The following is a 14375-nucleotide window of genomic DNA, read 5'->3' on the forward strand; positions in this document are numbered from 1 at the left end:
AGCGTCACCAACATCAGTCTCGCAACCCCGGGCAGCATATCACAAAAGGATGTAGGCAGCACGTTTTTGAAGCGCATTCGCATCTTTCGTTGCATTCTCAGTTGGTATTCGAAATTTAATCCCTTAACATGTCCTTTGAGATCTCTCTCTCTTGCAACCTTCGTCTAGCGAGAATTTGGACGTTTTCTCCAAGGCTCCAAGCTAATGTTTTTACGATTTAATAAACAACAAATTTATCGAATTTTAGTTTGTACTTTTTATTAGTGACCTTTTTCCAGCCTATATTTCTTCCTAGTGTCATCCTCTATTGGCTTTGTAAGGGAAAAATACTCCGGAGAGCTTCGCCAACACACCACCTGAAGGTGGCAAAGCTATAATAAGGCACATAGGTATGCTGGTGCGAGAGGGACTGCGGCAGGCATGAAAAGGTGGACGTTCGCTGGGCAATTTTACTTCAATGAAAGCCTCCGATTCACCGTATTTTTGGATAAGCTAATGGAGGTCATCCACCCAGAGAAAGCTCTTTGCTCCTGATAGATGGGCGCTGACTATTACTGGAGACATTACTAGGCAGTTACCATTATGGGCTGCCTCGTTTCAGAGTCCACATTGTAGCCTTGCTTCAGAGACCCGGCGTCTGTTACATACCTCTGGATATGGTCTGGCAGCAAATTTAGACACCATTCAAAGATTTTGGGGAGTTTTATGAATATGACCAGTAGAGTAAGGAAATTGAAATTATTCATCTTAGTCCTTCCCGACAATTTACAATCATCCTAAATTTTTATAGTTTCTGCTCAGCTCCATGCGTAAATTCAAGCCGTGAAATTCTCCTCTGTGATGTATAAGGAGCAGAAGTAACAAGGAGCCAGCCGACATCCTTGAACTCGTATAAAAGTTGATTTTCTTGAGGCTTACGCTTATAGGTAGACCCGCAGAGCAGGAGGATCCTTAGCAAATTGAGCTGGAAAATCTTGCCTGCAACTCTAGATATACTGAATACCCTTTCTGTTTAGTTTAGCTTCTCTTTTAATTCCCGAGATATAAAGAATGTATCTTGACAGTTTTTCCATTCCCCTATTTTTCTGATATTCTCCCTGATTATTTTTTGAATTGACTATGAAGCTCACAGGTTGATCCCGTTCCCAGTTTTCCAAATTTTAAATATTCATAAGTCCACATTGACTTTTCCATCATTCTTCCCAACAAACTAATTATTACCCACAGAATTTAGGTCATCTTTATGAAATGATTCCCTTTCAAAGAAGCCCCACTTCAGGGTCCAAACAAAGGGTTAACCTGCAGAATACGTCCATACATGCACACATGCCAATTCCATGCTCATATAATTCTGTTTTGTCTAGTACGTAACGAATTGTTTAATTAACACGCCGTCATAAAGATGGAATGCCGTACGCAATTCCGCAGCTCCCATTAATTAGTGAATTTCAGTGGGCTCCGCTTTCAGGCTGGCCGCATACAATTCAAAGTGAAAATTTTGTTTTTCCCAACTCACCTTTCGCTCCTCCTCTTTGGCTTTCTTCAGATGATTCTCAATGGCTTCTAAGTCGATGACTGGAAGGGCTGTTTCGATGCTGTAAATTTCGAAACTGGCTGCGAATGGAAAAAAGATGGTAAAAGATTAAAATTAGATTCTTTTGGTAGATAAGGGAATGTGGTTCAAGGTGAGGCAAGTTAAATCACTTTTGATGAATAAGGCTTTACTCAGTATTAATTAGTTGACCCACAAATAGATGCATTCGAGCACGTATGCCCACATCCAGATCATACGGAGGCATACGTACTTATCTTATGAGTCAATCTAAAACTATTCAATCAGAAATAATTAAGCTTGCAATGGACTAATAAATCCCATATTGGAAAACTATCTTTTCTGATTGATTTCGCGAATAAGATTCTGATTCCTGATGATAGTAAAAGAGATTCTCACCTGAATTCAGGGCGTGCTCCTTCCTATTGTTGTTTCCCTTACTGCACTTGATCACACTATTATTGTTGTTATTATTTTTCTCATAAATCAGATTTCTACCCGCACTACCACCTATCACTCTCTTCTCCCCAACACCACCCCCGAAACTGGTATAATTTTCCATTTTATCCTTTTTCCGTGGCGTCACGATCGCGACACAACTGCCCGTCGAGGATCCAGAGTCCTTGCGATTCTGGCCACTACCCGCGAGTCTCTCGGTTCGCGCAAGGACCGAGGAAAGCGTACGACCGATCGATTTTTTAGGATATTTACCGGCGGCTCGATCACGATCACGATCACGATCCCGATCACGATCAATATGCACGGGAAGCTGATGGATTTTCCGCGATCGCGATTCACTACTATGCGCGGCGGAATTCGTGGTTGGTACGACTGCAGCAGTGGCTGTGGGTGGATGCGCGTCCTTGACTGGTTTTTGCTCATACCAGGCTCGCGATCCTGCTTGATCGCTACAGTAGGCCAGGCCGATTGGAGGTAATTGCCGCTCGTCGTACGATGGCTTTTGGTACTTTGGCTTGACTATCGCCGTTGGTATGAACTTTTCCGAGGCATTGGTACTGCTAGTTGGGGCATTAGTGATCTCATTAGCATCGACTCGAGCCGCTTCAGACTCCGTTCCCGATTCCGATATCGCTGGTATTGTGGGCGGCGGTGTTGTTGTTGTTGCTGTAACGATTGGTCCATTGCAGATGCTGTTCTCGTTGCTATTTTCGTTTATGAGCTTAACTGTCGACGTTCTGTGCTCATCGTTTGCCTGATCGGAATTTTGCGATAGTATCAAAGATGATCGCGAAGAACCCGATGTGGACGGGGTGGAGGCATTGGAGGCTGGTGGCAACGATTCCTCAGATTGCTCCATGAACGTTTGTTTACATGCGTGGTTGGCGATTTCTAATGGTCGCTTTTGTGGATCATCTGTAAGTGGAGATGCCGCTGGTGTCGATGTTTTTACAAGATCACATGTGGTGGAATCACATGTAGTCATGCCTTGGAGAAGTGATCTTGTCGATAGACTAATTTCAGAACTAACGGAAATCTCCTCTTTGCAGTTCGAGAGTGCAGCATCAGTCATCTGGTGTGGAATTAGATAATAAGACATGGAATGTGAAATTAGTTGGCTGGAATGCTTGAGTAATATGTGAATATGTGCGCAATGCATATATGAATAGCGCTTCAGTTTGTGCGTCATTCCGGTGCTGGAAAATGTAATACGTGTACAAATCTTGGGGTGACTCTCGAGGACGTCTGGTCAAGAATGAATACTTCATTTCGATTCATAAGTAACGAGGCTACACAGTAACGCGCACATATGTGCACACCGGGTAGTGTGTGATTTAGCCAATTCTGGGCTGGAGAGTCGTCAGGCAAATTATAACCCCAGCCTTGGAGGATGCCAGATATAACAAGGACAGTCGATCACAGTGACACCAATTCAAACAACCCTCGACCTACGATTAAATTGAAGAGTGCGAGACAAAGAGAGGGAGCTTCTAGACTGCCAACAGGTATCTAAAAGGAAAAAGGCGCTCTGGCCAGAGACCTAAAGTTCGGAAGGGGGGAAACATGTGTCGGTTGCTGAAAAGAAATCCAATTGTTTTTTCCAGCAAGGGAAGTCTAACGCCCGTGGAAATTCCAAACAAGTCGGGAAACCGGAAGCTCGGCGCTTCAGGTACGGAAGGTTTTGTGTATTTCTTAGTACGTAGCACGTAATATATCCATATATTATGTGAGAGTATCCACTTTCGGATGATATTGACATTCATAGTCTTGAATTTGCAAAGAAGCAACAACTTTGACGTATTATAACTTTGTTAGTAATAGTGCGACTTCCACCAAACTTGGGGAGATCATGCTCTACATCATAGCCTACGTCACTAGGCTACGTGGTGCTAGGATGAATTTAAGGGAGGTTTTCAGCCAATTACAAAAAATTATAGTAATATACTATTATTAACTTAATTTGAATAGATATCGATATGGAGAGTATTTTGAGGCCTGCGTACCGTATAGTGGCAGCTCCATGATTTTTTTAAGATTTTTCGGTTGGTTAGTTTCTGAGAATGGCCAGCTTAAAGAAATGACCACTTTCAACTCCCCGCACTCTCCTCCTCTCCTCCTTTCCGACAAAAATCAAAACTAAGACCGGCTTCGAAAAGTACTTATTGAGACCTTTAATTTGTTACCTCACATGACTATATTTGATGAAAAAAAATTTTACACCGCCTTTTGCATGTATGGGGACACCTCCTTAAATTCAACGTAAAAGGATGTAACTCATTGTATGTTTGAGCGTTCACAGTTCCCACCTTTCTACCAAATTTGGTGTCAATCGCTACAACCGTCTCTGAGAAAATTGCGTGTGACGAACAGACAGACAGACAGAAGGACAGACAGACAGTAAACCGTTCTTGCGACCGTGAAACCACCATTCCCCTTTTTCCTTTTTCACAATTTTCCCTGGATCTTTGCGATATTGAAGTTGATCACATCCAATAGAAAAGTCCTGTGAGGGAACGTTCTCCTTGCGTCCGTCATCGCTGTTGTGCCAGAACGTCCGACCGTGAAAGTAAATGTTGACAGTAGCAGCGAGATAAATGGGAACATCAATCGTCGTCAAGGTCTTCCCTATAAGGGAAGGGTAACTATAACGCAGTATTTGCAAGTACTACTCTTTGCGTGAATAGCATTTTTGGCCAAACAGATGACCAATTTGATGGTGTCAATAGTTGACCTAGCTTTATGGAAGCCATATTGCCTACCTGTGTTTACACAAAACCTTAAAAGGGCCTAAGTTGACCCCGAACTAGTAGAACCAGGCCAAAATGTCACCAAGATCCAAAGGATCCAGAATGAGGATTCTCTATTTGAGCTGAGAGGATCCAGTATGGGAAACTCTGACGGCTTTCGTAATGAAGGTATGAACTCGCTTGAAAAGAATGTCGTGACACCTTTCTAAAAATATGAAATGAATGCAGTGCAGTTCGTCACTACCGTCCAGAGAAGAAATCTGTACTGGCGTGGAATAACAATTTAAGTTGGAAAAATTTGGGAAAGAATCCATGGTGAGCCCCAGCGGAAAAAAGCGAGGATAGTTTGCAAAAGAAATGGATGAGCAACCTAATAAGCATTTCTACAGATGTAATGTAATGTACTGACAAAGCATGTCATGCCGCCTTGCCTAGCAGACGCTCATTCAGCAGTAGGGGAGGCGGAATATTGAACTCACCAGTTTTCGATTGACTTGTCAGAGCCAGGCCAGACGAACGGCTAAGAGGGCAATAGATAGGATCGATCATGGTCAAAAGGAAGTCCGCGAGGACCTCAAGTTGGCTGTTCAGCGACGTAACAGGGAATGTTTTAAAGAGCTCTGCTTGCAGGATGACGTAAATTACTTTGGAAGCGGCTGTATAATCGTTATCGGGCGGTTCAGAGGCGCATCTTCGTGCCTTACCTTCTTGTTGAAAATCATCTAGGGGTTTGTCTTTTCAGCAAGGAGAGACAGTGACAGCTTCCAGCAACTTTTGAGTATGACGGGAGTTTCAATAGCCACCAGAGAACACGCTGCTGGAGACTTGCGGTTGATTAGACACCAGTCAAGCCACCAGTCGCCGTGCAATCCAGAACGAACATGTTTGCTAAGTTGTTCGAAAGGTACATGTCAGAGGAGATATTTCTGGCATCATGGGAACGGCAGAAGCTAGTAATGCTGCCTAAGATTGGTAGGCCTCCAGGTCAACCACCCTTCTTTAGGCTCTTATCTCTTGTGGATACTATGGAGAAAATGTTATAGTGGGTAATTTACAATAGATTACTTCCAGTTGTCCAAAGCCAAGGAAACTTTTCAGGTAGGCAATATGGCTTCCTTAAAGCTAGGTCAACTATTGCTGCCATCAAATTGGTCATCTGTTTGGCCGAAAATGCTATTCATGCAAAGGGTAGTACTTGCAAATACTGCGTTACAGTGACCCTGAACGTGATGAATGCATTGGTCTTGGCAAAAAAGATCATTATATGGATGACCTTTGACGACGTTCTGGTATAAAAGCGATGACGAACGCAAGGAGCACGTTGCCTCCGCCGGTGCCCGACAGGACTCTTCTAATAGAATTAGGATGCGATCAGCTTCAATATCACAAAGATCCAGGGAAAATTGTGAAAAAGGAAAAAGGGGAATGGTGATTTCACGGTCGCAAGAACACACTGAGATCCCAGGTGAATAGTAATTCAGAGTGTAGCAGTCATGGAACAGCAGTACTTCTTCAGCCGTGGCATACACGATCCGACAGGCCTGTCAATTGCGCCTGAACCGCCCAAAGTCTCTCCATTAGCCGTGTGCCTGATTACCTACCAGAACAGCGGCTAATCGTTTCTGAATCGATCACCGGCTGACGGTCGGACTGTGTATGACGCGTATTAGACAGCTATGCGCGGAAACTAAAATGGTGGATACAAATATAACGCTGACAATATCTGCTTGCCCTCTTATCGAATCAAAGACTAATGGTTCTGGATTTGGAGAAGAATATAAATATAATTGGATTGGTCGTCGCACTCTTCTTATTTGCATCAATGGGTGGAACGGCTTTTATATCTATGACACACTGTTTCCACTGACAGCGGTTGCGGCAGGATACGTGATTCGCACGCACTAAACCCATCAAAACCACCCTATTTTCAGCGGCTTTCCGCCCTTTGTTATTTTGTTTCTTTGCAGACAGATTAATCGTTTTTTTCCTGGATATCTATCGGGACTATTCCTGCATTAACACACGCAGCCTCACCTGAAATTGTCCTGATTGACTTGACTGATTATCGCAGGTACGCCCTGTGGGTTTGGGTTTGGGCTTAAGAAGATACTCAATGTTTTCCCGGTATTATTTCTCCTTGTTATCGGTGACCTTTTTCATGCTGCCTTTTCTGAGGACATAGAGGAATTAAATGGAGTATGATATCTTTTCTGGAATGCCTAGACTACGCTGATAACATTTGTTGACTCTCTTGTTGGGTCGTGAACCTGGATCAAGTAACTCTAAGTTTTGAAAATGTAGCAAGTAGGCAATCGATCAGAGGCAATTGTGATCTCCAGCAAAGGAAATCTATCTTTTGCGGAGATACTGAAAAAGGTGAAATCTGACCCCGACCTTAAAGACCTAGGCAGAAATGTCAGCAAAATCCGGAGGACCTAGAAGGGGATCTCATGTTTGAACTGAAAAAAAATCCAGCATGGGAGAAACTGACAGTTTTTGTAATCTGACTCACTCACTTGGGGAGAATGTCGCGGTACGTTCCCAAAAACATGAAATCTATATACAGTGCAAGGATCTCGATAAGAGAAGAGACCTGCACTGGCTTGAAGCAACAATTCAGGTTGAAGGAATTCAGAGAAGAATCTATCATGGGCCTAAGAAAAGCTTATGGCGGTACTCAAACGGTCATAATGCGACTTCTAGATCTCTCTACGGAATTTAGGTAGGCGTTAACTGCAGTGAAAAAATGATTTCAATACAAATAAACCGCAATCAGGATTTGTTTGCGCAGACCGCATGGAGATTGCTATCATTAGCGATGGTGACTGCTATCAGTAGTGAACCTTACAGAAATCCTGACGGTGGTGCATAAGTCGTAGATTCGACTGGTGGAGCGGTGATATGGGCGTGTGGTCGTCAAGCCATACAATATACCATGGGTTAGGGGCTAGCGGGTTTGCGGAGGTAAAAAATAACCGCGTATGCAGCTGTTACGCCACACCGAGCGATCTGTCTAGCAAAGCAAGCATCTCCACTGATAGAACTTTCCATGCCGCACAAAGCATCTCTAAAGCATGCGACGCGTCGATGCTCCCCCAATTATTGGTGGAATTGTGAGCTTGCCAGTCTTCGATCGATTCGCATCAAGACAGATGAACGGCTCAGAGGACCCAGGATCCAACAAGCTCGCCAACCAGCGGAGTACGAGGCAATGTTTTATGGAGTTCTGTTCGGAAAATTGTGACAGGACGATTCAAAGGCCCTTCATCTCCAAGGATCATGCGCCTTATGCTCCTGTTGAAAATAATCCAGGGTTTATTCTTCCAACAAGAGGATACCTTCCAGGGACCCTTGAATGTGACGCTGATTCCACTAGTCACCAGGGACGAGCTGCTGGAGATCTTCAGTCGAATGGGCGACAGCAAATCCCGGGTCTGGATGGCATACCGAATAAGGCCCCCCTCCCCCCCCAACTTGCCGTAAAATCTAGACCGGACATGTTCGTTGAATTGTTTGAAGCGTGCGTGTCTGAGGGTATGGTTTCCTGCACCATGAAAGCGGCAGAAGCTGGTGTAAACCTTCAGGTGAACTGTCCTCTTATAGATCCAAATGTCTTATAGATACTATGGGGAAAAAGTTTGGAGCAGGAAATTTATAATAGATTAAATTTATAATAAATTATCAATAGCCAAGGAGACCTTTTAGATCGGCAGTATGGGTTCCGTAAAGCCAGATCAACCATTGATGGCATCAAAATGGTTACTGGCTTGGGCGAAAACGCAACTCATGGAAGGAGTTGTACCAGTAAATATTGCGTGGATGTGAGGAACGCATCCAATTCCACCAATTGGAACCTTATACGAAAGTCTGCGACGACTATTGGTGTTCCCACCTTCCTCGCTGCTATTGTCGATAGTTACTTGCAACAGTGGATGCTATGGTATAATACCGATCATAGACCCAAGGAATACATTGTCTCCGTTGGCGTCCCACAGGGCTCTGTACTGGGCCCAATACTGTGGAACATCCTGTATAATGATGAACTTACCTTTCCAGTTCTGGAGGAGATCACTGTAGTGGGTTATTCCGACGTAATAGCACTGGTTGTGGTCGCAAAGCATCTCGAGGATGTTGAGTTGTACTCAAACGAAGCAATCAGCGTTGTCAAGGATTGGATAGAGGGTGGTAGACTGGCACTCGCGTAGGAAAAGTCGCAGGCGGTCCTTATCACTAAGCGCGCAAGAGAAATTACGCCTGCTTTAGAATTGTGAATCGTACCATCATTTCCAAGCCGGATATCAAATAATTGGCAGTGATGATAAACGGAAAACTCAATTTTAAGCAGTACATAGAGTATATTTACGAAAAAGCATCTACAATGAGTATGGCTCTGGCAAGGATGTTGCTGAACGAAGGAGGACCTCGGCATACTTGGACGTTCCAGTTTGGGGAAAAGCGCTGCATGTTTTAGGCAACGACATAAACTGAGTACGGTCTACAGAAGAACAGCCTTCAGGACAGTCTCAGATGATGCAGCGTTCGTCACCTCGGGAATGATGCCGATTGACATCCTGCCAACCCAGATGATGGATATATACAACACCAGGTCCTTCTCTCCTTCATTGCAAGTGAATAATGCCGAAAGGGAGAGATCCATAAGTAGATGGCAACAGCGATGGAACCAGTCAGAAAAGGGTCGTTGGGCTTACAGGTTGATTCTTTCCATCGGGGAGTGGCTGGAGAGAAAGCATGGGGAGATAAATTATGATCTCACTCAGTTTTTCGCCACCCATGGAGGATACCGTCAATACCTGTACAGGTTTAAATTGGACACCTCACCTAATTGCCCTGTGACGGGGTTCTGGAGGACCCAGCGCACGTATTCTTCCAATGTCCTAGGTTCGTGGAAGAAAGGAGGAACCTAGGGAAAGTCTAGGTTTTAGGTAGGTTTTAGTGGGTAAAAATCCCACAGTCAGACGTGTCCAGGCCAGAGCCTTTTGAACATTTCCACTTTCAGAAGACAGTGCTGTCCAGAAGGCAGCGAAAAGAGCGATTAGTACATGAGAGACATTTCCGATCACGTTGTTACTAGGATAAGGGTAAACCAATATCTAAGGAGTTGTCTGTGCTTTGGATGAAATTGCCAAAAAAGAGAAGCCTGTGGACCAAAAAAAACTGAGAAAGTTTCTTTCCAATTGGTCTGATTCGTTATTAAATGGATGCAGCCCCGCGATGCCTTTAATTTTTTAAAAAGAATGATACGGTCACGCTCGTTGGCAACCTTTCTTTTTTTGGTCCCAGGAGGGATTGTAATGCCTCAAACCTGCGTCAATAAGGGAGAGAGAGAGTTCCGTTTCATGTAATTTCCTTCGTAACTTATGCATCAAATACAAGGACAAAACAGAAGCTCTGATTTATTTCCCCCTAAGAGCACAAGGAGCTCTCCTCTTTCAAGGTCACGATACAATCCGCTTTCATTACCATCAGTCTTGTCATTGCTTTTTCATTTTTTAGAAAGGTGATCCATCAATCCTTCGAAACTCGTCTGACGAAGTAAAAAAAGATATTTTGATATAATTCAGTGGAAAAGTTGTTGGCAGATATCACGAAAACACCAAGCACACATGATAGTTGATAAATTATGCAGTGCATGCCATGCGGAGCATATGCGCCCGTTGGGGTGTGAATTCCACCCAATTGTGGGCGGAGTTATCAGCATACATCTCACGTAGAGTCGCCTTATAAATTGATAAACCGAACATCTTGTGCCATTATTGAAATTAATCACTTTTGCTGGAAGGGATGCTTGTAATTTTGGGGAGGGTTAGAGAAGAGGAAGAGAAGGTCCTTTAAGTTACAAAAAGGTTCGAGGGATATCTTTAGAACAAAATTTAGCACTAACCTTATCAAAAGTGTTGCTCATATCCTTGGCAATTGATTCGTCGCCGCAAAACCTTCCAATTGAATTATATCCGGACACAATCAGGCCAAACTCATGCTCCACTTCCCGACCAAAGTCCCCAACAATATCCACCGGGGTAATACTATACGAATTCAATTCATCCTGTTTGTCGGTAACCTGCCGTTTTGATTCTATCTGAATAGTATCAGGTACCGCTATCCTTAGTTTCTTCTCGTCGGACAAGTAACAGTCCGAGTTTGGACTAACATTTCGAAGTAGATCGGGTCGATTTTCAGATGATGTCGACGTAGGGGATGGTTTCTTTCGACAGCTTTTCTTGTCGTTCTTTATAAGGATATCGGGAGTGGGACAGTTTCGAGTGGCATCCTCAATGAGAGCAGGACTATGGAGTGTTTTGATGTCAGTTACAGTTTCAAACTTTTTCAGATAAGTATCCAGGTCGCAGGCTAGCTCCTCTAAGACCATCATGGTCGAGGAGATGGTCTTGTCCTGTAGCAGGGTGCAGTTCTCTTTCGTTAGATGGTTATCCTTTTTTGAACTCTGACGTTTGGTGTCGGTTTCATAAATTTGAATCTCTGGAAGGTTAAGCTCCTTGCTCAGGCGAGTATCTTTCATATCATCCGTGCTCGTATTATAGTTCACGTGATCATGATAATCCTGGATACTGTCCTGTGAAGTATCCATCGCAGACTTACTACTTCTGTCCTCATCCTCCCGCTTGTCGTGCTCGTTATCATTGTTATTGTTCGGAGTGCTGTCTATCATATTGTTATTATGGTGATAGCTTGCAAAACTTTCATCTAAACTTTCTACACTCAATTCCACTTCAAATTCAGATAAATCACTGTCGTCCTGATCCAAATGATGATTGACAAAGTGCTCCGAGAGGGTATGGGCTAAATGTTGAAATCCTGGATAATTTGGATTTATAATTCCTCGGGGATAGTGTCCTGGCTCGGGTGAATCCAAGGATGTACATGTCGATGGTGTTTCAGAGAAGGCATCTGAAAAAAAGGAGAGAGAAAAGTTGCAATTATTTGAATAGATTCAGGAGAATTCGGGGAGTCCCCGTTTTTAGAGTGCATAGTTTTTGAACGGTGACTTCCCCACCGTTATGGGATGTCATCCCTTTTAGCTAACGACTTTTAGTATAAAGTCAGGTCAGTTCTAGGAAAATCCTTTTTTCTTGCATTGGAATTGTGATTTGAGTTGGAAATGGGTTTGGAAAAATCACTTCCAAGCTGACCTAGTTCTCTACCGACTCGGACAAAAAAGGACTTTTCCGTCCAAATTAAACATGCTCTCTCGTATCAAGCATCCTTCAAGAATCATAAAACCATCATCGAAATGAGTTTTCGCAAAAAAAAAACCATTGAATTGGCTGCAATTAAATTACAGGTACCCCCGAAAAGTTATTTATTTAAAATTCGTCCTGGGCTCTTTCCCTCCCCCAGGGAACCGCTCCATTTTTAATCCTTCTTTATCTACTCTTCTACGTAACTTCACCTTTTCCCGGGGGCGAATAGGACAAACTTGAAGAGGATTCAATTTAAAATTAATTTTCCTTTCAAATTTTCCGGGTGAAATCGATAGAAATGAGGTCATGTTTATGTGACCCGCTGTTCCTGGGAAAATGGAATTTTGTGTACAAATATAATTTTCCTAGTTTCGTGTTCATGTTGTTCTTGATTCTCGATGGAACTGTTATTCATGGTGTGGGTGGGCAGGATTGGGATTTTACTTTGCTCCAAATCCAACTGAAATTAGCTACGTTGAATGGAAAACGGAAATGAATGGGTGGTTATGGCGGGCGCTCGTTGTGGAGAGTTGAATGGAACATTTGTGTTTGTTGGTACTATTTATATCTGAAATATTGATGAGAAACTTCCTTGATGAAGTCCTTGTAGGGTAGTTGCGTTTTTCACTTAGTTCTTTCTTTAGGTTATGCAAAAAGTTGTAGAGCCGAGAGCGTGGGTGTAACTTCCGTAAACAGGATTTTTGTCGAACAAAAAAAAAGTATGGAACAGAGGGAGATTGGATCCAACTTTCGTAAACGGAAGGAGGGTCGAGAATTTTGATACATATTTAACACAGGCGCCTTATCCTTTTCATATGCAAGAGATATTTTTGTAAATGCATTCGGTTTTTAAAATCTTATCATACCAACTCTTCTGTGACATCCCCGAGGGGCCCGAGTAAGTAGTTCTGACCCCATAGTTGGAAGTATATCTGCATCCTAGATAATAACCTTGAAGAAGTCTCTCAGTGAAGAGAGAACCGCGAATGACCTGTACACGTCGGGGCACACTGGGAGTCCTTGGAACCGTCGACAGCTCTGTGTCAATGTCGATGGGTTGATATGATCCTAGGTCTGCCAAAGTTGTAATCGTGACATGTATTAAGATCCAGTATCTTCGGGACCTTGGTCGGGTAGTGTGCATTGAACCAATGGTACTAGACCGCGATGCCTCGAGCCCCGAGGCTGAGCCATCCGTGAGTTCCAGGATCAGCTACGTGTCGGTCCTCAGGGAACTAGTTTAGGGCTTCATCCCCGACAGTACACCCGTTGCTGACTATTTTTTTTTTTTGCAGTAGAGTAGGTGAATGCATTTACGCACACAGTGTTGGACTCCCGATTCGGTACATCATTGGACTACCAACTAAACACCTCCCAACGTCAGAGAGCTAGCCTGGAACCGTTTGTCACATTACTTCGAGTTAGGTCCCGAACTCTCCCGCCTTGCGGAGCCTTCAAATAAGGGAATTCCTTTCACCAACGGGAGAGGAGAGGAGAAAGGGAACTGGCAGTTCAAGGAACTCCCTGCCATCCGGCTCCTCCACCGGTCGAGTTCTATTTTCTTAGCAGAAGGGCCCGAACGTAATGGGCAACACGGTTTCACCTGTCAGCATTCTTCAGCACCTCCTCGAAAATGTTGTCTGCGGACAGTTCCCCTGTGAATAAATAAAGTTACCCACCTTCCGGAAAATGGTGTGATGTGCATCGTTCACAACTCCATTGCAAAATACACAATCTTGAGCAGGATAAACTAAAAACTTCCATATCCACTTAAGGACTAAGTAAGGAAATAGTCAGCCACGCTTCCGACTCAGCCACGCACCTAAGTTGCGAATGAGGCACGTGGTCCATCTGTCTCTCGATTCATTTTGCCAAGAGATTTGCCACTCATCTAGAGTGCGTTGCCGCTCTTCACGACCAACTACCTCCTTTGGCTCTTCTCCCTTGCGCTTCTATATAACTTGGCGCTCCTTAGCAAGACGGGCAACGGAGATCACTCCCGCGATCACAATCACGGCTGGTTCAGAGACAGTACGGTACGCAGACGCCAACCGCAAAACCCCTCGTGTTTATACTTGTTTGAGATGCTAACGATAGACTTCCTTGTCCAGAGAGTCAGCCCATACCTCCGCGACGTAGAGCTGGGCAGACTCCGTTGAACTCATCAGGAAACGACGCCTGCTAGACGTAGGACCTCCAACATTTGCCATTTGCCAGCTACAGCCTTGTCCCCTGCTGCTTGGTTTTGCAAAGAAAAGCTCATATTTGAGTCAAGAGTCAGTCCAAGGTACCTTACCTTCTGACTCGATTATCGACTCGCCGAACCATGTGGGACGCAGGGTCGGAACTGTCTTTTTAGTGAGGACTACTACTTCGGTTTTTTCTAGTGCAAGCAGT

General features: G+C 44.0%; 1 protein-coding gene across 4 annotated transcripts in view; it reads right to left on the minus strand.

Annotated features, from left to right (window-relative positions):
• The window catches only part of LOC119650585 (uncharacterized protein DDB_G0284459), a 268771-nt gene that overhangs the window by 88204 nt on the left and 166192 nt on the right, over positions 1–14375 (minus strand). For all 4 annotated transcript variants that reach the window (XR_005249340.1, XM_038053419.1, XM_038053418.1 and 1 more), the window contains 3 exons: positions 10661–11685; positions 1952–3083; positions 1517–1614 (listed from right to left, as the gene is read on the minus strand). Coding sequence is in view for 3 of the 4 variants with exons in the window: in XM_038053419.1 (XP_037909347.1) it covers positions 1517–1614; positions 1952–3083; positions 10661–11685 (2255 nt within the window). In the remaining variant the exon portion in view is untranslated. The remainder of the gene's footprint in view (positions 1–1516; positions 1615–1951; positions 3084–10660; positions 11686–14375) is intronic.

The sequence above is a fragment of the Hermetia illucens genome, chromosome 3 (genome assembly GCF_905115235.1).
Source record: "Hermetia illucens chromosome 3, iHerIll2.2.curated.20191125, whole genome shotgun sequence".
NCBI lineage: Eukaryota > Metazoa > Arthropoda > Insecta > Diptera > Stratiomyidae > Hermetia > Hermetia illucens.